Source organism: Coenobita brevimanus, chromosome 92 (genome assembly GCF_032717465.1).
Source record: "Coenobita brevimanus isolate Jiangsu-jjx chromosome 92, ASM3271746v2, whole genome shotgun sequence".
Taxonomy (NCBI): Eukaryota; Metazoa; Arthropoda; class Malacostraca; order Decapoda; family Coenobitidae; genus Coenobita; species Coenobita brevimanus.
The window spans coordinates 22,869,579-22,890,212 of record NC_137045.1 but is presented as its reverse complement, the minus strand read 5'-3'; the positions used below and the strand labels follow the sequence as shown (position 1 = coordinate 22,890,212).

Genomic DNA, 20,634 nt, shown 5'->3' with positions numbered 1-20,634 from the left:
TTGCACATTTTACTCTCTTTTCTATCACTGTACCCAGGTATTTGAACTCTCTCACCAATTCCAGTCTCTCTCCATTCACTGTGACATTGCACTGGGGGTCACCTTCTCTCTCAATAACCATCACTTTACTCTTTTCTACATTTACTCTCAAGGAATGACGCTTACAGACATCAGCAAAACTCTGCACTAGCCTACCAAGTTCTTGTCCGGTACTTGCAAGCAGTACTGCATCATCAGCATGCAACAAATTTGAGATATTTCATCCATCACCATTCATTTCCAATGCCATCCCTCTCTTTTACTTGTGTTTTCACTTCTCTCATCACCCAATCCATATATACATTGAACAACCATGGGAACATCACACAACCTTATCGCACGCCCACACTGATCATGAACCATTCACTTAGATGCCCTGAAAGACAGATGGATAAAATATCTGGAAGAGATGAATATTTTGGCTGAATGTCAGTTTGGATTCAGAAGTGAAAGGTCATGTGTTTCTAACTTGTTGAGCTTTTGCTCAAGAGTGATTGATGTGGTACAGGAGAGAGATGGTTGGGTGGATTGTGTGTACTTAGACTTAGAGAAGGCCTTTGACAAGGTACCTCATAAGAGACTAATGTGGAAACTAGAATATATAGGACCGAAGGGGAAACTTCTGGAATGGATGAGAGACTTTTTGAGAGACAGACAAATGAGGACAGTAATAAAGGATAGGATGTCTGGATGGAGGGAAGTAACAAGTGGAGTCCCTCAAGGCTCGGTGTTGGCGCCAGTAATGTTCCTGATTTACGTAAATGATATGGTAGATGGAGTGAACAGTTATGCAAGTCTGTTTGCTGATGATGTAAAGATCTTGAGGAAGGTAGAGGTTGAGGAGGATTGTAAATACTGCAGGAGGATTTGGATAGGATACACAATTGGAGCCGGACGTGGGAAATGAAATTTAATGTAAAGAAATGTACAATATTGGAAATGGGTAAAAGTACCAGGAGGCCATCACTGAATTATTTGTTGGGTAATGAATTAATCACAAAAAGGAAAGAAGAGAAAGATTTGAGAGTGCTGGTCCAAGATAGTTTGTCACCAGAAAAGCACATTAACAAGATAGTTGGAGAGACTTATAAACTCTTGACTAACACAAGAGTAGCATTTCATTATATGGATGAGGAAATGATGAAAAAATTGATAGTGGCAATGATCCACCCTAGATTAGAATATGCAGCGGTAGTGTGGTCCCCACACAAAAAGAAAGCTATAAACAAGATTGAGAGAATACAAAGAACAGCAACCAAGATGGTCCCCAGTCTGACAGACCTGTCATACAGAGAGAGGCTGGAAAAACTGGATTTGCCTTCGTTAGAGGAAAGGAGAAAGAGGGGAGACATGATTGCAATGTTCAGGACCATGGTGGGAGTAGATAAAACTGACAAAGAAGATCTGTTTGTATGGGATAAGAGAGCAACAAGAGGACACGGAATGAAATTGAAAAAGTCAAGCTGCTTGAAGGATATCAAGAAATATAGCTTTCCTTACAGAAGTATAGCCTGGACAAAGAGATCGTCCAGTCTAAAAACTTAAATGAGTTTAAAGCTAAAGTTGACTTATTGAGAAACAGTGACGGAAACCCACGAGCATAGTACATTCCATGTATACCACAATTAGGTATATTAGGTAAATACTTAAATATTTGGAACGACTTAGACAAAGAGGTGGTGCATGAGAAAAACATTCATGTGTGTAAAGGTAGACTTGATAAATGTGGATATGGAGACAGGACAACACGAGCATTGCTCAATTCCTGTATACTACGAATAGGTAAATACAAATAGGTAAATACATGCTTCACTACCATCATAAAAACTCTTGACGGCACCTAGCAGCTTACCCTCTACACCATACATGCGCAGAACTTTTCACAATCCTTCTCTGTCCACTTTGTCATATGCTTTTTCCAGATCCATGAATGCCATAAACACCTTATGGTCCTTCTTACAAGCCTTGTCTACTATCTGTCTCACTGCAAATATTTGGTCCACACATCCTCTGCCACTCCTAAAGCCTGTTCATCACTCACTAGGACTTCTGATATCTCTCTTACTTTCTCTATAATAATTCTTCCATATACCTTCCCTACCACACTCAGTAAGCTTATGCCACGATAATTCTTGCACTCACTTCGTTCACCTTTATTTTTGCACAGGGGTACTATCACAGCCTTTTTCCACTCTGCAAGCACAGTTTCACTCATCCATGCCTTATGACATATCTCCAACAAGCATTTCATTCCATTCTCTCCACTACATTTAAGCATCTCTGCATATACCTCATCAACCCCAGCTGCTTTCCCATTTTTCGGCCACTTCACAGCACTCTTCACCTGTGCGAGTGTCACACCTCCTGGCACTGAATTCCTTCTCTGCACACCCCCAAAACCAATCATGTTTACAGCATCTCTGCTCTCTCTATCCCCAATCATCAGACTTTCAAAATATTCTTTCCATCTGGTCCTTACTTCATCTCCATGGGTTAATAATCTACCACCTGCATCCTTCACACCATCCCATTTCTTTCCGCTTTCACTTCTACATTTCTGCACCTCTTTCCAGAATAATTATCTATTTTCAGAGTAGTTCGCATTCATTTTTCTTCCTAGATCCTCATTTACCTCCTTCTTTTTCCTCTTCACTAGTCTCTTTACTTACTTCTTGCTCTCGATATACTCAGTTCTTATTTCAACTGAACCTCTATCCTGTAACCACTTTATCCACTTTTTCCTCTTTTCCTCCACCGCTCTCTTTACCTCCTCATCCCACCATGCCGTACCTTTCTTCTTTGTTGTTACTCTTGCCACACCACACACCACTTTAGCATTCCTAACTAAGCAATCCCTATATGCATTCCACAGTCTGTCAAGATCCATTTCATTCCAATTCAGTAATTCTAACTTGTCCTCTACTTTGGTCCTGTATTGATCTGTCATTTCTTTGATCCTCAGCTTCTCAACTTTCAGTCTTTCTCCCTGACTGCTTCTCTCTCTCCTGATTCACCTCACTCCTCCCAGCTTGATCTTGCATACCACAACCATATGATCTGACAGACCTCCACATCGTCCTCTCACAGCCCTCATATCAGCAACCATTCCCATCATCGACCTCTATACAAGCACGTAATCAATCAGGCTTCTTTCAACACGATCCCCGTTCCCTCTATACCATGTATATTTATGTGCATCTCTGTGTTTAAAATACGAGTTACAAATGCACAACCTCCTCTCCTGACACATATCGTTTAGTCTCTTCCCATTATCATTTTCTCCTGGTACTCCATAGCAACCCATTATGTCATCCTCAGGACCAGTGCCTACTCTTCCATTCGTATCCCCCATCACAATCACTTTATAGCTCCTGGGCATTTCTCCCACTACTTCACCCAGCTCATCCCAAAACCTGTCTTTCTCTCTCTCACTCCTGTCCTCAAATGTTGCATACGCTACAATCACTGCCACTTTCACCTTCTCAAACTTGAACTTTACATACATACACCTCGAGCTGACACATTTGTAGTCTCTCATTCCACTCTGCCACACCTCGTTCATCAACAAGGCAACTCCTTCCTTGCATCTTCCTCGCCCATTCATTCCAAGGTACAGTAAAAGCTCGATTAAGCGGCATCCAATGCATCGGCACATCCGTATAACCGGAACGCATATTCGATCCGCCATGGGGTTGAAAATACAGTATTCCAGATGCCGGTCGTCCCCCAATAATTCTTGATTAGTTCTGCAAAGTACAGGAAAAAGTAGTGTACACAGATAAGTTTTCAAAATTATTTTGGCCTGTAACATACACTCAATCCTCGTAAATCACATGTTTATAAATCACGGATTTGTAAATCACGGCTAAGTGGCTGTCAGACTGCCGGCACCCTTAAATCGGTGTTAAGCCACGAAAATTGCGGATCTAGGCACCGAAGAGGGCCTTTTCCGAGAAGAATCATAAACCGCAGCATTCAATTTGAAAATCGCGACCCAATAACCAATCACCTGGTGGCAAGTGTGCATACTAATGCCGCAGAGTTAATGAGAAACTTCAGGAACTCATCACCCACTATTTTGCCCTGGTAAGGACAGAAGCTGAGCCTGAACCACAGCCTGGCCCTTCACACACTGAGGACGTGGATGACGTAGCATCTGTCATCTCTGAGGCAGACTTTTAGGGCTTCCTGAAGGAGGCACAGGAGCTGGAGAAGGGAGAACAGCATGAGGGAGCACCCCCACCTCATGCTGAGAGGTTCTAAGTTCTTCCCAACACCACCCCACTCCATTCACTTAAGCAATATCATCATAGGATTAAGATGAGATCCATTAACATTGCTTATTTCTATTAAATACATGCACTGAATATTCCAAAATTTGTATGTTTGTGTTTGATGGTGCCTAGAAAGGTGTAGATAGCGTGCTGTGGGGGATGGTTGGCCAAAGTCCAGACACAAATTCATTTTTCACATAAGAGGTATTATTTATAAACTGCGGAATTTGTACATCGCGGCAATGGTCCAGACCCAAATTGCCACGATTTACGAGGATTGAGTGTATGTTAAATTTTTCTTTACAAATATTTGATAATGTTTACTGGTTTGTGTTCAGTCCTGTAAAATTTCCCTTGCTGTCTTTTTGTATGTACTGTATTGTAGTGTACACTCACGATCACTAATTTCTGCTCAGAGATGACCCACTTGTACCCCCATATACCCAAGGAAGACGGGAGGGGGGGACGAAATGAGCTACAACCGTCTCCCCAGCTCCCAACCCTCCCCCATACCCCTACCCCTCCCAGCCCTCCACTCGTCATTCTTAACTGGCAGTTACATGTCAAGCTAACCTCATACTTTACACTCACAGTCACATTACTAATACACAAATATATAACACTAAGATATGTAAAAACTATATAATATGACTATGAACACGCTCCAGCAAGAAATTAATGCATTATAATGTTGACAATAAAACAAAAACGTTAACAACGGTCATCCCAGGCCTCGTGCGTTGGGTGTTTGCATGCGTCCGTGTCTGTGCCTGCGTGTTTGGGTGTGTTTATGTCTGTGTTTTTCAGTGTGTGTGTGTGTGTGTGTGTGTGTGTGTGTGTGTGTATTTACCTATTTGTAGTATACAGGAATTGAGCAATGTTCGTGTTGTCCTGCCTCCATATCCACATTTATCAAGTCTACCTTTACACACATGAATGTTTTTCTCATGTACCACCTCCTCATCTAAGTCGTTCCAAATATTTATGTATTTATCTAATATACCTAATTGTGATATACACGGAATGTGCTATGCTCGTGGGTATCTGTCGCTGTTTCTCAATAAGTCAAATTTAGCTTTAAACTCGTATAAGTTTTTAGACTGGACGATCTCTTTGTCCAGGCTATTCCATAAGTCTATACTTCTGTAAGGAAAGCTATATTTCTTAATATCCTTCAAGCAGCTTGACTTTTTCAATTTCATTCCGTGTCCTCTTGTTGCTCTCTTATCCCATACAAACAGATCTTCTTTGTCAATTTTATCTACTCCCACCATGGTCCTGAACACTGCAATCATGTCTCCCCTCTTTCTCCTTTCCTCTAAGGAAGGCAAATCCAGCTTTTCCAGCCTCTCTCTGTATGACAGGTCTGCCAGACTGGCGACCATCTTGGTTGCTGTTCTTTGTATTCTCTCAATCTTGTTTATATCTATCTTTTTGTGTGGGGACCACACTACCGCTGCATATTCTAACCTGGGGCGGATCATGGCCACTATCAGTTTTTTCATCATCTCCTCATCCATATACTGAAATGCTACTCTTATGTTAGTCAAGAGTTTATAAGTCTCTCCAACTATCTTGTTAATGTGCTTTTCTGGTGACAAACTATCTTCGACCAGTACTCCCAAATCTTTCTCTTCTCTTATTTTTGTGATTCATTCATTACCCAACAAATAATTCAGTGATGGCCTCCTGGTACTTTTACCCATTTCCAATATTGTACATTTCTTTACATTAAATTTCATTTTCCACGTCCGGCTCCAATCGTGTATCCTATCCAGATCCTCCTGCAGCATTTTACAATCCTCCTCAACCTCTACCTTCCTCAAGCTCTTTACATCATCAGCAAACAGACTTGCATAACTGTTCACTCCATCTACCATATCATTTACATAAATCAGGAACATTACTGGCGCCAACACCGAGCCTTGAGGGACTCCACTTGTTACTTCCCTCCATCCAGATATCCTATCCTTTATTACTGTCCTCATTTGTCTGTCTCTCAAAAAGTCTCTCATCCATTCCAGAAGTTTCCCCTTCAGACCTCCTATATATATTCTAGTTTCCACATTAGTCTCTTATGAGGTACCTAGTTAAAGGCCTTCTCTAAGTCTAAGTACACACAATCCGCCCAAACATCTCTCTCTTGTACCACGTCAATCGCTCTAGAGTAAAAACTCAACAAGTTAGAAATCCAAACTGACATTCAGCCAAAATATTCATCTCTTCCAGATATTTTATCCATCTGTCTTTCAGGATTCTCTCACACTGTTTTGCGACCATGCTGGTTAGAGACACTGGTCTATAATTCAGGGGTTCTTCCTCATTTCCTCCCTTACAAATTGGTACCACATTTGCCCTCTTCCATTCTTGAGGCACTTTCCCCTCTTCAGGACAACACAAGATTAAACTGTGAATTTTATCCGCCAGTTGTTCTCTGCATTCCTTCAGTACACAATTAGAAATTCCATCAGGTCCTGGGGCTTTCCTTACATCTTGAGTTTCCAGTAATTTGTACACTTCCTGTACCTCCACTTTTATATCTTTTATCACCGGTACATTTCTAATCACTCCCTCCTCTTCCACAAACTCGTTTTCGTTAGTGAAAACCGATTGGAAACATATGTTCATTACTTTCGTTTGCATTGCTGCATCTTTATAGACCTCTCCTTTTACTTTCAGTTTGGTGATTCCTTCCTTTTGTTTCAGTTTGCCATTAACAAATCTATAAAACAGTTTGGGTTCATCCTTGCATTTGTCTATTATATCTTTTTCAAAATTCCTTTCTTCCTCTCTACGTATTCTTGTGTATTCATTTCTAATTCTTTTATATTCTTCTTTTGTTCTGTTGTTACCTCTCTTTCTCCAATTGTTCCATGCCTTATCTCTCTCTTTTTTTTGCTATCATACACCTTCTATCAAACCACTCCTTTTTCCTGTTTTCTTTCCCTCTTACTCTTGGTACAAATTTTTCCACTCCCAAATTATAGAGGTCTAGAAAGATATCCCACTTCCTCTGTATCTCTCTTGTTTCTCTGAATTTCCTCCAATCCGCATTTTCAAAAAAGTTTCCCAATCCTGTAAAATTTGCTTTCCCAAAGTTGTATCTTCCCTGTCTATGAAGGTCGTCTCTTGGCTCGACGTTCCCTATTATCATCTGGAACTCAATGACCACATGATCACTTTTTCCTAAAGGATAGAGATATTTCAATGATTCTATTACATCGGGTTCTTTGGAAAACAGTAAATCTAACCTTGATGGTGTGTCCTCACCTCAAAACCGTGTCTCTTCTTTGACCCATTGCGTCATCACATTATTCATTATTATATTTAATAACATAGTGCCCCACGAATCCTCGCCTCTTCTTGAGTATCATTTCTCCCAGTTCACCTCTTTACAGTTAAAGTCACCCACCAATATTATACTATTGCTTTTCGCAATTATTTTTTGCAAATAGCTAGCGATATCTGACAACATCTCCTGGTATTCGTCATTCTTCCATGCTCTCGTCTTAGGGGGAACATACACTATCGCCATATCTCTCTTAACATTCTCTCCAGTTTCTAAATTCATGTTTATCACTTCAGCCCTGCCTTCTCCCATTTCCACGGTATCTACATTTATGTTGTTTTTCACTGCTATCATCACTCCTCCTCCCGTTTTTTTCTTTTCTGTCTTTTCTCCACAGTTTGTATTTACCATCTCCCAAATGAACATCAATATCTTCTCTTAATTTGGTCTCTACAAAGCACATGACATCAGGTTCATGTTCTCTCAAGAAATCGTTAATTTCAGGCCTTGCCGATATTAAACCATCAACATCAGTATATATCACCTTCAAATTATTTTTGATGTTTTTTATATCCCCTTCTCTCCTACTCTCCATCAGTACCACTTCCTCAACTTCTGATCTTTCACAGCCATCCCCCTTAGTTTCCTTCACTTCTATTTCCTTAAATACCACTTCCTTACTTTCATATCCATTACTCTCCAAAGAAAAGCATTACATTCTTCCTCTGTCCTCTTATCATTTTTTTCCTTTACTTCTTCCTTCAATGATTTTAAAACTTCTCTTTCTTCTTCATTCATATCTTTTCTTATTATAATATTTTCCATCCCTGCCTCTTTGCTTAATTTCCAGGTCACTTTCAGTATATCATCTACTACACTTTCTGCTGACAACTTGACTCTCATTGGTCTTGTTTCCCCTTTCTTATAAGGCCCTATTCTCCTTACTTCTTCAATTTCTTTTACCCACTTGTCACCTTCGGGATCAATCTTGCCTAATATTCCTCTCACCAGGTTCGTGTCTTTCTCGAGTCTCACGGATCTAACCTTTTCTTCCTCCTCCCTGTTTCCAAATATTACCACGCATCTGTTCCTTTCTACAGTTTCTCTCACTATTTTCTCTTTTTTCTTCAGTATTTTCACTACATTTTCTTCCAATTTTTTCTTGTTCATTTCTCTTTCTTCCTGGATGATTTCCCTTAAGCTGACCACTTCTTTCTGTTCTTCTTCTACATGTGCCCACTTTGCCTTATGCTCTTCCAATACACTGCTCACCTTCTCCGTTTTATTAGTACTCTCTTCTAGTTTTCTCCTCAATTCAATATTTTCACACTTCAAATTTCTTATCTCCTCATTCGCCGTCTCACTGGACTGGATGAGACTCTGTATAGTAATCTCCGTATTCTCAGACACATCTTTTAACACTAGATTCTCCACTTTCTTTTCAAGTTCACTAATCCTCATAATCAATGTTTTAACCAGATCCATGAAATTAGTATTTCTATCAAATCCAGGAAATTCGAGTCGCTCAGTGTTTACATTTTCGGCCATGACTGAGGTTGGTTACAACTTACAGTACCAAAACAGCTGTTACCAAAAATACTACAAACATTCATGTATACTCTTGCCAATAAATCTTTACATTTTTGGTAGTCTATATTAACTTACAGTATTTTAAGCTGAAAACAAGACCATAGGAGACAGGACAAACATAATTCCTGAAAACTACTTAAGGTTTGCAGCGGTGGCTTAGCCTTGGCCTGGGAGCAGTCAAGACATGTCCGTTTGCTATGGCTGTGTGTGTGTGTGTGTGTGTGTGTGTGTGTGTGTGTGTGTGTGTGTGTGTGTGTGTGTGTGTGTGTGTGTGTGTGTGTGTTCTTACCTTACCTAATTGTTCTTACCTAATTGTATCTTTACAGGAATGAGTCAAGCTTGTACTGTCCCGTGTCTTAAACCATATTTATCGTACATATCCTTAAATTTGTGAATTGTTTTGGCACACACTATTTCATTCGGTAGTGCATTCCATTGATCAATTGCTCTGTTTGGGAAACTGAATTTCCTTACGTCTTTATCACCTCTCTTCTTATGCAGTTTTTTGCAGTGTCCTCTTGCTGATGCTTCTCCATATGTTAAGTAATCATTTATGTCTATTTTCTCCTTTCCTGATATGCACTTATATAGCATTATCATGTCATCTCTTTTCCTTCTCTCCTGTAGTGTTGGTAGATTCAGTTTATTTAGTCTTTCTTCATAGCTTAGATTCCTTAAGCTTGGTATCCATCTTGTAGCAGCCCTTTGAACTTTTTCAATCTTGTCTATATGCTTTTTGAGATGAGGACTCCAGACTACTGATGCGTATTCCAGGGATGGTCTAATGAATGATGTTATTATCCTTCTTAGCATGTCTTCATTTATGTATGTGAATGCTATTCTCATATTTGCAAGCAGTGTATACATGTTCCGTACCTTCTCGCTGATGTGGTCAGCCGGAGATAGTCTGTTATTGATAATCACACCTAGGTCTTTCTCTCTTTCTGATGTGTATAGGGTTTTATTTCCTAACTTATAATCCCAATCAGGTCTTTTTCCACTTTTACCAAACTTGATTACATGACACGTCCACATTGAATTCCATTTGCCATGTACTACTCCATTCATGAAGTTTATTTAATTCTTCTTGTAGCTCCCTACAAGAGTCTGTGCTAGCAATTCTCCTTTGTATTTTTGCATCATCTGCAAACATATTCAGATAGCTTTCATTTCCAGTGTTACTGTTTATATCATCTATATACACTAAAAACATGATTGGTGCCAGCACTGAACCCTGTGGTACTCCACTAGTCACTTCTTTCCATGATGAGTAGTTTCCTCTTAGTACTGTCCTCATTTCTCTTTTTATGAGAAAGTCTTGCATCCAACAAAACAGTTTGCCTCGAATTCCTCCTTGATGGTACAGTTTCCATAAAAGTCTTTGGTATGGTACTGTGTCAAAAGCTTTCTTGAAATCTAAATTGATACTGTCCACCCATCCTTCCCTTTCCTGTATTGTGTTTGTTACTCTGTCATAGTAGCTCAACAGATTTGTAACACATGATTTTCCTTTTCTGAAACCAAACTGTCTTTCTGTTACCATACTGTGTTCTTCTAGATGATTTACCCAAGCTTTTCTTATAAGTTTTTCATACTGGTCGGTAGTTTAGAGGATTTTGTCTATTTCCTTTCTTGAATAAGGGGACAATATTTGCTTTTTTCCAAATATCAGGTAGTTTTCCTTGACTCAAGGATCTCTTGAAAATTAAAAATAATGGTTTACTTAACTCCTTTGCACATTCTCGTAATACCCAACATGAAAATTTCATCAGGACCACTTGCTTTTCCTCTGTCTAATCTACTTAACTCCTCCTGTATTACTTTTTCTGCTATTTGTATATCTGGTAGTATGTGTGGACATGTGTGTTCCACATAGTCCCTCTCAAAATTTTTTTCTTCTGTAAAAACTAATTGGAAATTCTTATTTAGTGCTTCACAAATATCTTGCTCTTGTGTATAAGTGATTCCCTCATCCGTAATGGATTGTATTATATCTTTTACTTTGGTTTTGCTTCTGATATAGCCGTAAAACAGCTTTGGTTGATCACTACTTTTATTTATTATATCCTCCTCAAACTGTTTTTGGGCTTCCCTCCTTATTCTTGTATAGTCGTTTCTTGCCTGTTTGTAATTATTATACGCCCTTTCACTATTGTGTCTTCTGTATCTATTCCACAACAAATCTCTTCTTTCTTTTGATTTTTTACATTCTGTATTGAACCATTTCTGTATTTTCTTATCTGCTTCTTTGTGCTGTGGGATGTACTTCTGGACTCCTATTTCATAAAATTCACAAAATTTTTTATATACAGAATTTAAATCTTGTCTTCTAAGCTCATTTTCCCAATCAACTTCTAAGAAATACTTCTTTAGGTCTTGATAATTTCCCTTTTTATAGTTTAGGCTCTTTTTGTAACTGTCATTGCTGTTTACTATGTCATATGCTGTCCTGAAGTTATAATTTAGTACTGCATGATCGCTTTTGCCGAGTGGAAGGTGATATATTAAACTGTCAATGTCATTTTCTTGCCTAGTAAATATTAGATCTAGCACTGAAGGTACATCAAGTCCTCTTTTTCTGGTGGTTTCCCTCACATGTTGCGTTAAGAAAAACTCTTGTACGAGATCCAGGAGCTTTTGGTCCCAACAGCTTTCTTGGCTATTTATATCTAGAGTATTCCAATTTATATTTGTATTGAAGTCCCCAGTTAGTATGATTCTTTCCGATTTCTCTTCCATTTTATGTAGCAATGATCTCATACTCTGAATTGTACTCTCTGCCAGGTTCTCATATTCGTCTCTTTCCCATGTGTTTGATCTGGGTGGCATGTACAAATTGGCTACAATTACTTTACCTTCAGATGTGTCGATCTCTACTGCAATCAGTTCTACTTGTGATGGTATATCTAGGTTTATTTCCTTGACTTTTAGATTTTTCTTAGTTAATATTATAATTCCTCCTCCTTTTTTTAAATTTCTGTCTCTTCTCCATATATTGTATTCCTCTAAGTTTGGTATGTCATTGGATATCATTGGTGTTAATTTTGTCTCAGTTAGGCATATTATTTGTGGTTCATTTTCTCTGACATAATCATTCATCTCTAGTAATTTAGATACCATTCCATCCACATCTGAGTACATCAACTTTATCATCTTGTTTATATACTTGTCATGACATGGTTCTACTACCTTCCTCCTTTTTCTTCCATCCTGTTTGTGTACCACTTTCGTACCTGCAATCCCATTACTTTGTAAAAAAATTTCTTCTTCTCCTCTTCTGATCTTCCCTCATTTTTTGTTTTTGCTTCCTCCCTTTTCTCTTTCAGTAATTCCAGTTCCTCTTGTGTTAGGCATCTTTTTATCCATACATTTTTTAACTCCTCTTTTTCCATAAGATTCTTTGCATTTTTTAGTATCTCTTCCACAGTGTTTACACTCTGGAAAGTCACCCTAACCTTTTGTACCTGCAATCCTATTACTTTGTAAAAAAATTTCTTCTTCTCCTCTTCTGATCTTCCCTCATTTTTTGTTTTTACTTCCTCCCTTTTCTCTTTCAGTAATTCCAGTTCCTCTTGTGTTAGGCATCTTTTTATCCATACATTTTTTAACTCCTCTTTTTCCATAAGATTCTTTGCATTTTTTGGTATCTCTTCCACAGTGTTTACACTCTGGAAAGTCACCTTTAGAGGTCTTGTCTTGCTTTTCTCGTATTTCCCTAACCTTTTGTGTTCCTCTATGTCTTTACTACAGATTTCCTCTGATACTTCTTCCAGTAAGCTCATTACATTTGCCAACTCCTTTTTGTCTCTAGTGATCTTGTTTTTAACTTCTTCCTCTTCTATACCAGTGATTACTATTGATTTGTTTATCTCTACTGAATCTCTGACTAACTTTGGATTGTTTTGGATTATTCTTTTCACTTCCTTTTTAATGCTTTTTTCCTCCACCCTTGTTTCTAAGTCTTTCTTTACTTTCACCATTTCAGCATACGTGGTTTCTACATCATTTTTGTAGCTTTGCACAGCTTCATTCACCTGTGTTATCTTCTCAATATCACTGCTCTGGTCTATAAGACTGCTTGCTTGCCTAATTGTCTCTGTGTTATTTTTGAACTCTTCCATAACACTCTCGTCACTGACTACTGTACTTGCCATTTCACTCACTTTTTTCCTAAGTGTACTCAATTCCACTGTTAGTTCACTGATGGTTGTGTCTTTCTTATTGGCCTCCCTTCCAAGTTTTTCTATCTCTTCCTTTTGCAAGTGCATTTGCTTCTTTATTTCATCAATTTCATTTTTGAAAGCCATTTCTAGTTTGTGTACACGTTCAACCAGTCTATTGTGAGTCTCCACTTCAACCAGTTCTTGGTAGAAATCATCATTTTGCTTTTTACTTATATCCCTTTTCTTTTCCAAATTTGTTTTACTGAAGTATGTATCCATTTTGTAATACTAAATGAACAGAGTATGTACTTACAGAGTATGTACACTTTCCCCATGTTGCTGTAGTCTAAACAAACCCAGCTGACTCAGCGCATCGTGGTTCTTTGTTCTGTTTGAACCAGTCTTATTTATACTTATTATTTCTTTTCCTTTTAATAATGAAAAATCATTTAGTCTAACCTGGTACAGAGCTTGACTCATTCAAAGATGCTAATTTAGGTAATGCCACTGGCCGTGTTGGTCTGGTACGGAGCGCCGATGACGGACGTCTACCTCCGATGTCTCCCTGTGTTTGTGTGTGTAATTCACCGGGTCAGTCAGGATCACTTGATGGTCGTATCGTCAGCTTTTTACCATCCCGGAAGGGAGCTGAGAGCTCATATAGTCCGATCTAAGAGCAAGGCTGTGACCTTCACACACCCACACACCCGTCCCCTTGCTCAAGGGGGACAGTAACCACCCACTTCGTCAGTGAAACTTTTCGCAACCTGAGCGAGGCGCGAACTCCCGTCCACCAGTTGGCAAGCGAGAACGTTACCACTGCACCAGCGAGCGGTGTGTGTGTGTATTTACCTATTTGTATTTACCTATTTGTAGTATACAGGAATTGAGCATTGCTCGTGTTGTCCTGTCTCCATATCCACATTTATCAAGTCTACCTTTACACACATGAATGTTTTTCTCATGCACCACCTCTTTGTCTAAGTCGTTCCAAATATTTAGGAATATACCTAATTGTGATATACACGGAATGTACTATGCTCGTGGGTTTCCGTCGCTGTTTCTCAATAAGTCGAATTTAACTTTAAACTCGTTTAAGTTTTTAGACTGGACGATCTCTTTGTCCAGGCTATTCCATAAGTCTATACTTCTGTAAGGAAAGCTATATTTCTTGATATCCTTCAAGCAGCTTGACTTTTTCAATTTCATTCCGTGTCCTCTTGTTGCTCTCTTATCCCATACAAACAGATCTTCTTTGTCAATTTTATCTACTCCCACCATGGTCCTGAACACCGCAATCATGTCTCCCCTCTTTCTCCTTTCCTCTAACGAAGGCAAATCCAGTTTTTCCAGCCTCTCTCTGTATGACAGGTCTGTCAGACTGGGGACCATCTTGGTTGCTGTTCTTTGTATTCTCTCAATCTTGTTTATATCTTTCTTTTTGTGTGGGCACCACACTACCGCTGCATATTCTAACCTGGGGCGGATCATGGCCACTATCAATTTTTTCATCATTTCCTCATCCATATAATGAAATGCTACTCTTATGTTAGTCAAGAGCTTATAAGTCTCTCCAACTATCTTGTTAATGTGCTTTTCTGGTGACAAACTATCTTGGACCAGCACTCCCAAATCTTTCTCTTCTCTCCTTTTTGTGATTAATTCATTACCCAAAAAATAGTTCAGTGATGGTCTCCTGGTACTTTTACCCATTTCCAATATTTTACATTTCTTTACATTAAATTTCATTTCCCACGTCCGGCTCCAATTGTGTATCCTATCCAAATCCTCCTGCAGTATTTTACAATCCTCCTCAACCTCTATCTTCTTCAAGATCTTTACATCATCAGCAAACAGACTCACATAACTGTTCACTCCATCTACCATATCATTTACGTAAATCAGGAACATTACTGGCGCCAACACTGAGCCTTGAGGGACTCCACTTGTTACTTCCCTCCATCCAGACATCTTTTCCTTTATTACTGTCCTCATTTGTCTGTCTCTCAAAAAGTCTCTCATCCATTCCAGAAGTTTCCCCTTTAGTCCTCCTATATATTCTAGTTTCCACATTAGTCTCTTATGAGGTACCTTGTCAAAGGCCTTCTCTAAGTCTAAGTACACACAATCCACCCAACCATCTCTCTCCTGTACCACATCAATCGCTCTTGAGTAAAAAGCTCAACAAGTTTGAAACACATGACCTTCCACTTCTGAATCCAAACTGACATTCAGCCAAAATATTCATCTCTTCCAGATATTTTATCCATCTGTCTTTCAGGATTCTCTCACACAATTTTGCGACCATGCTGGTTAGAGACACTGGTCTATAATTCAGGGGTTCTTCCCTGTTTCCTCCCTTGTAAATTGGTACCACATTTGCCCTCTTCCATTCTTTTGGCACTTTCCCCTCTTCCAGTGAGCATACAATTAAGCTGTGAATTTTATCCGCCAGTTGTTCTCTGCATTCCTTCAGTACCCAATTAGAAATTCCATCAGGTCCTGGGGCTTTCCTTACATCTTGAGTTTCCAGTAATTTATACACTTCCTGCACCTCCACTTTTATATCTTTCATCACCGGAACATTTCTAATCACTCCCTCCCCTTCCACAAGCTCCTTTTCTTTAGTGAAAACTGACTGGAAACGTTTGTTCATTATTTCTGCTTGCATTGCCGCATCCTTAAAGACCTCTCCATCTACTTTCAGCTTGGTGATTCCTTCCTTTTGTTTCAGTTTGCCATTAACAAATCTATAAAACAGTTTGGGTTCATCCTTGCATTTGTCAATTATACCTTTTTCAAAATTCCTTTCTTCTTCCCTACGTATTCTTGTGTATTCGTTTCTTGTTCTTTTATATTCTTCCTTTGTTCTGTCGTTACCTCTCTTTCTCCAATTGTTCCACGCCTTATCTCTCTCTTTTTTGGCTATCATACATCTTCTATTGAACCACTCCTTTTTCCTGTTTTCTTTCCCTCTTACTCTTGGTACAAATTTTTCCACTCCCAAATTATAAAGGTCTAGAAAGATATCCCACTTCCTCTGTATCTCTCTTGTTTCTCTGAATTTTCTCCAATCCGCATTTTCAAAAAAGTTTCTCAATCCTGTAAAATTTCCTTTGCCAAAGTTGTATCTTTCCTGTCTATGAAGCTCGTCTCTTGGCTCGACGTTTCCTATTAACATCTGGAACTCAATGACCACGTGATCACTTTTTCCCAAAGGACAGAGATATTCCAATGATTCTATTACATCGGGTTCTTTGGTAAACAGTAAATCTAACCTTGCTGGTGTGTCCTCACCTCGAAACCGTGTCTCTTCTTTGACCCACTGCGTCATCACATTATTCATTATTATATTTAATAACATAGTACCCCACGAATCCTCGCCGCCTCCCGAGTACCATTCCTCCCAGTTCACCTCTTTACAATTAAAATCACCCACCAAAATTATATTATTGCTTTTCTCAATTATTTTTTGCAAGTAACTAGCCATATCTGACAACATCTCATGGTATTCGTCATCCTTCCATGCTCTCGTCTTTGGGGGAACATACACTACCGCCATATCTCTCTTAACATTCTCTCCAGTTTCTAATTTCATATATATCACTTCAGCCCTGCCTTCTCCCATTTCCACAGTATCTACATTTATGTTGTTCTTCACTGCTATCATCACTCCTCCTCCCATTTTTTTCTTTTCTGTCTTTTCTCCACAATTTGTATTTACCATCTCCCAAATGAACATCAATATCTTCTCTTAATTTGGTCTCTACAAAGCACATGACATCAGGTTCATGTTCTCTCAAGAAATCATTAATTTCGATCCTTGTCGATATGAAACTATCAACATTAGTATATATCACCTTCAAATTATTTTTGACATTATTAATACCCTCTTCTCTCCTACTCTCTGTCCGTACCACTTCCTCAACTTCTGATCTTTCACAACCATCCCCCCTAGTTTCCTTCACTTCTATTTCCTTAAATACCATTTCCTTACTTCCATATCCAATACTCTCCAAAAAAAAGTATTACGTTCTTCCTCTGTCCTCTTATCATTTTTTTCCTTTACTTCTTCCTTTAATGATTTTAAAACTTCTCTTTCTTCTTCATTCAGATCTTTTCTTATTATAATATTTTCCATCCCCGCCTCTTTGCTTAATTTCCAGGTCACTTTAAGTATCTCATTTATTACACTTTCTGATGTAAACTTGACTCTCATTGGTCTTGTTTCCCCTTTCTTATAAGGCCCTATCCTCCTTACTTCCTCAATTTCTTTTACCCACTTGTCTCCTTCGGGGTCAATCTTGCCTAATATTCCTCTCACCATGTTCGTGTCTCTCTCGAGTCTTGCGAACCTAACCTTTTCTTCCTCTTCCCTGTTTCCAAATACTACCACACATCTGTTCCTTTCTACAGTTTCTCTCACTATTTTCTCTTTTTTCTTCAGTATTTTCACTACATTTTCTTCCATTTCTTTCTTGTTCATTTCCCTTTCTTCCTGGATGATCTCTCTTAAGCTGACCACTTCTTTCTGTTCTTCTTCTACGTGTGCCCACTTTGCCTTGTGTTCTTCTAATACATTACTCACTTTCTCCGTTTTATTAGTACTCTCTTCAAGTTTCCTCCTCAGTTCAACATTTTCCCTCTTCAAATTCTTAATCTCTTCACTAGCTGTTTCGTTGGACTGGATTAGACTCTGTATGGTGGTTTCCGTATTTCCTGACACATCCTTTATCACTAGATTCTCTACTTTTTTTTCGAGTTCACTAATCCTCATAATTAATGTTTTCACCAGGTCCATGACATTAGTATTAGCATCAAATCCTTGAAATTCCATTCCCTCATTGTTTACATTTTCGGCCATGTTTAACGTACCGGTAAAGTACCTAAACAGCTGTTACCGAATAAGCCACAAACATTCATGTATACTATTGCCAACAAATCTTAACATTTTTGGTAGTCTACCAACTTTCATTATTTTAAATTTAAAGAAAGACCCTAGGAGACAGGACAGACAAAATTCCTGAAACTACTCAAGGTTAGGAGCGATGCCTGGGGCGTCCTCTCTCTCCGGCTGTGTGTGTGAGTGTGTGTGTGTGTGTGTGTGTGTGTGTGTGTGTGTGTGTGTGTGTGTGTGTGTGTGTGTGTGTGTGTGTGTGTGTGTGTGTGTGTGTGTGCGGAAAGCAGTGCACCCAATACAGGAGGCCTGAGGTGGCCGTTGTTAACGTTTTTGTTTTACTGTCAACGTCATGATGCATTAATTTCTTGTTGCAACATGTTGATAGTTATATTCTTTTAACATATTCTAATGTTCTTTGTTTGTATTAGTAGTGGGACCAAGAGTGTTAAGCATGAAATCAGCTTGAGATGTAACTGCTAGTTAAGAATGATGGATGGGGTGGGGGGTTTGGTAGGGGTATGGGGGATGGTCGGGAGCTGGGGTAGTGGCAGGTGGAGCTTGTTTCGTCCCCCCCTCCCCTCTTCCCTGTGTATTCTGAGGTAGGGAGGGGGCACCCCTGGGCAGATATTAGTAAGCATAAGTGTACCTGTACTGTATCTTACCTGTACTGTATCTAATACTGTACTGAATAAATGTACTTTATGAAATAAAGTCCCAAGTTTGGTACTATTTCATTTGTCTGACCTCCCAGAAAATTTCTAAGAGTAACATTTGATTATCCAGAAGGTTCAATATCCGGAATGGAAGACTCCCCATGCATTCCGGTTAATCGAGCTTTTACTGTACTTTGTATTGTTTTTTAAAGATTGTGTCTACAACTTACCCTGACTACCAACTCGGCATTGCAGGCATGGTATGAGCGCTGCAATTCTTCATAGCGCTCCTTGTAGTACTTTGCTATCAAGCTCTCAGTTGGCATCTTCAAGTTACATAATGTCTTCTGAAGTGCCTGGTACTCTGAAAAACAATGGTAAAACTTAATAAGAAATATAATACCAGAAGTAACATCTAAACAGACAAGAAGGTGTTACATCTATGCAGGCATAACTGAAAAGATGGCTAGCAAATACTGGCATTTAGGGCTACTACTACTGACTTCCCAGATTTTCTATTTTTTTATGAGGGATGCTATTTTACTGTGTAGGCTAGGAGGCTAAGAGGAAGAGAAATGTTCTGCCTCTCAACACTGGGGTGCTTTCTAGGCTAAATAAAATGTCTGGCAGTAAACAAAGTACTGTTAAATATTGTAAATGGATGTTAATATGTAAAGGTCTAAGAGAAACTGTAAACCACTGCAAGGCTGTCATCCACTGCATGAATTTTGGAAAGCAAGCAAAGTACAGTTGGCCCTAAGCATTCATGGAGCTGAAAGACAACACACAGCTGCATGCACGGCCTCCTGACATCCACCCTTCTGAATCCTATCTTCCTCGTGAGGACAGGGTCCACCTGGCCAGGCTGAGATGTGGGCACCATCCAGCCCTCTCAAGCTACCAGAAGAGGCTGGATGACTCCGTCGCTGATGCCTGTCCAGGATGCAACACAACACCCCATACTATCAAGCACATTATGGAAGACAGCATTGCACATAATCACCTACGCCAACAACACAACATACACTCTTTGAGAGCTCTGTGGGAAAGCCCGGTCTCGGCCATGGCCTTCCTAAGGGACTCGGGGCTGTTCGGCCAGACTGCCTAGGGAACAACTGCTACTACTACTACAAAACTGAAGTCATCATCATCATCATCATCATCCGTACCTCCTTTCCCACCCTAGGCCAAGGTGAGGAGTAGCAATGTCTAGACAGCCCAAATCTGCCCAATCCAATGGGCCACACTTCCATTCACTCATCATTCAAGCCCCCAGAATCCTGGCTCTATCAGATATGCCAAAAACATTCACCACATTTAGTAGCTTCTCATAAACGTATCCAATTGAGTCAATCCGGATGCTGCCACATTAAAAAGGGGCGCCAAATCCATGATCCTGCACTTCTTCTTACAACATTCATACAGACAGCTCGATCTCTTGTCAGTTCCCTAGTCTCACCTATGTCCAAATCTCTCTTCCTCACACACTCATCCACCATACCTCTCCACCTTCTCCTTGGCCTATCTCGCCTCTTCCATCATTCAAATTCGCTCAGATATACCTTTTTCACCACTCTATTGTTATCCATTCTCTCCACATGACCATACCACTATTGTTATCCATTCTCTCCACATGACCATACCATCTCACGACACTCTCTTCAATTCTGGTGTCCACCGACTTCCTCATTCCACATCTTTCATGGATCACATTATTTCGTATCCT

At 39.5% G+C, this 20,634-nt stretch overlaps 1 protein-coding gene across 1 annotated transcript in view; it reads right to left on the bottom strand.

The window, feature by feature from the left end:
* The window catches only part of LOC145412139 (protein unc-13 homolog 4B-like), a 789,854-nt gene that overhangs the window by 110,626 nt on the left and 658,594 nt on the right, over positions 1-20,634 (bottom strand). The window contains exon 19 of the mRNA XM_080282072.1: positions 19,139-19,272. Within this exon, the coding sequence (XP_080138198.1) occupies positions 19,139-19,272 (134 nt within the window). The remainder of the gene's footprint in view (positions 1-19,138; positions 19,273-20,634) is intronic.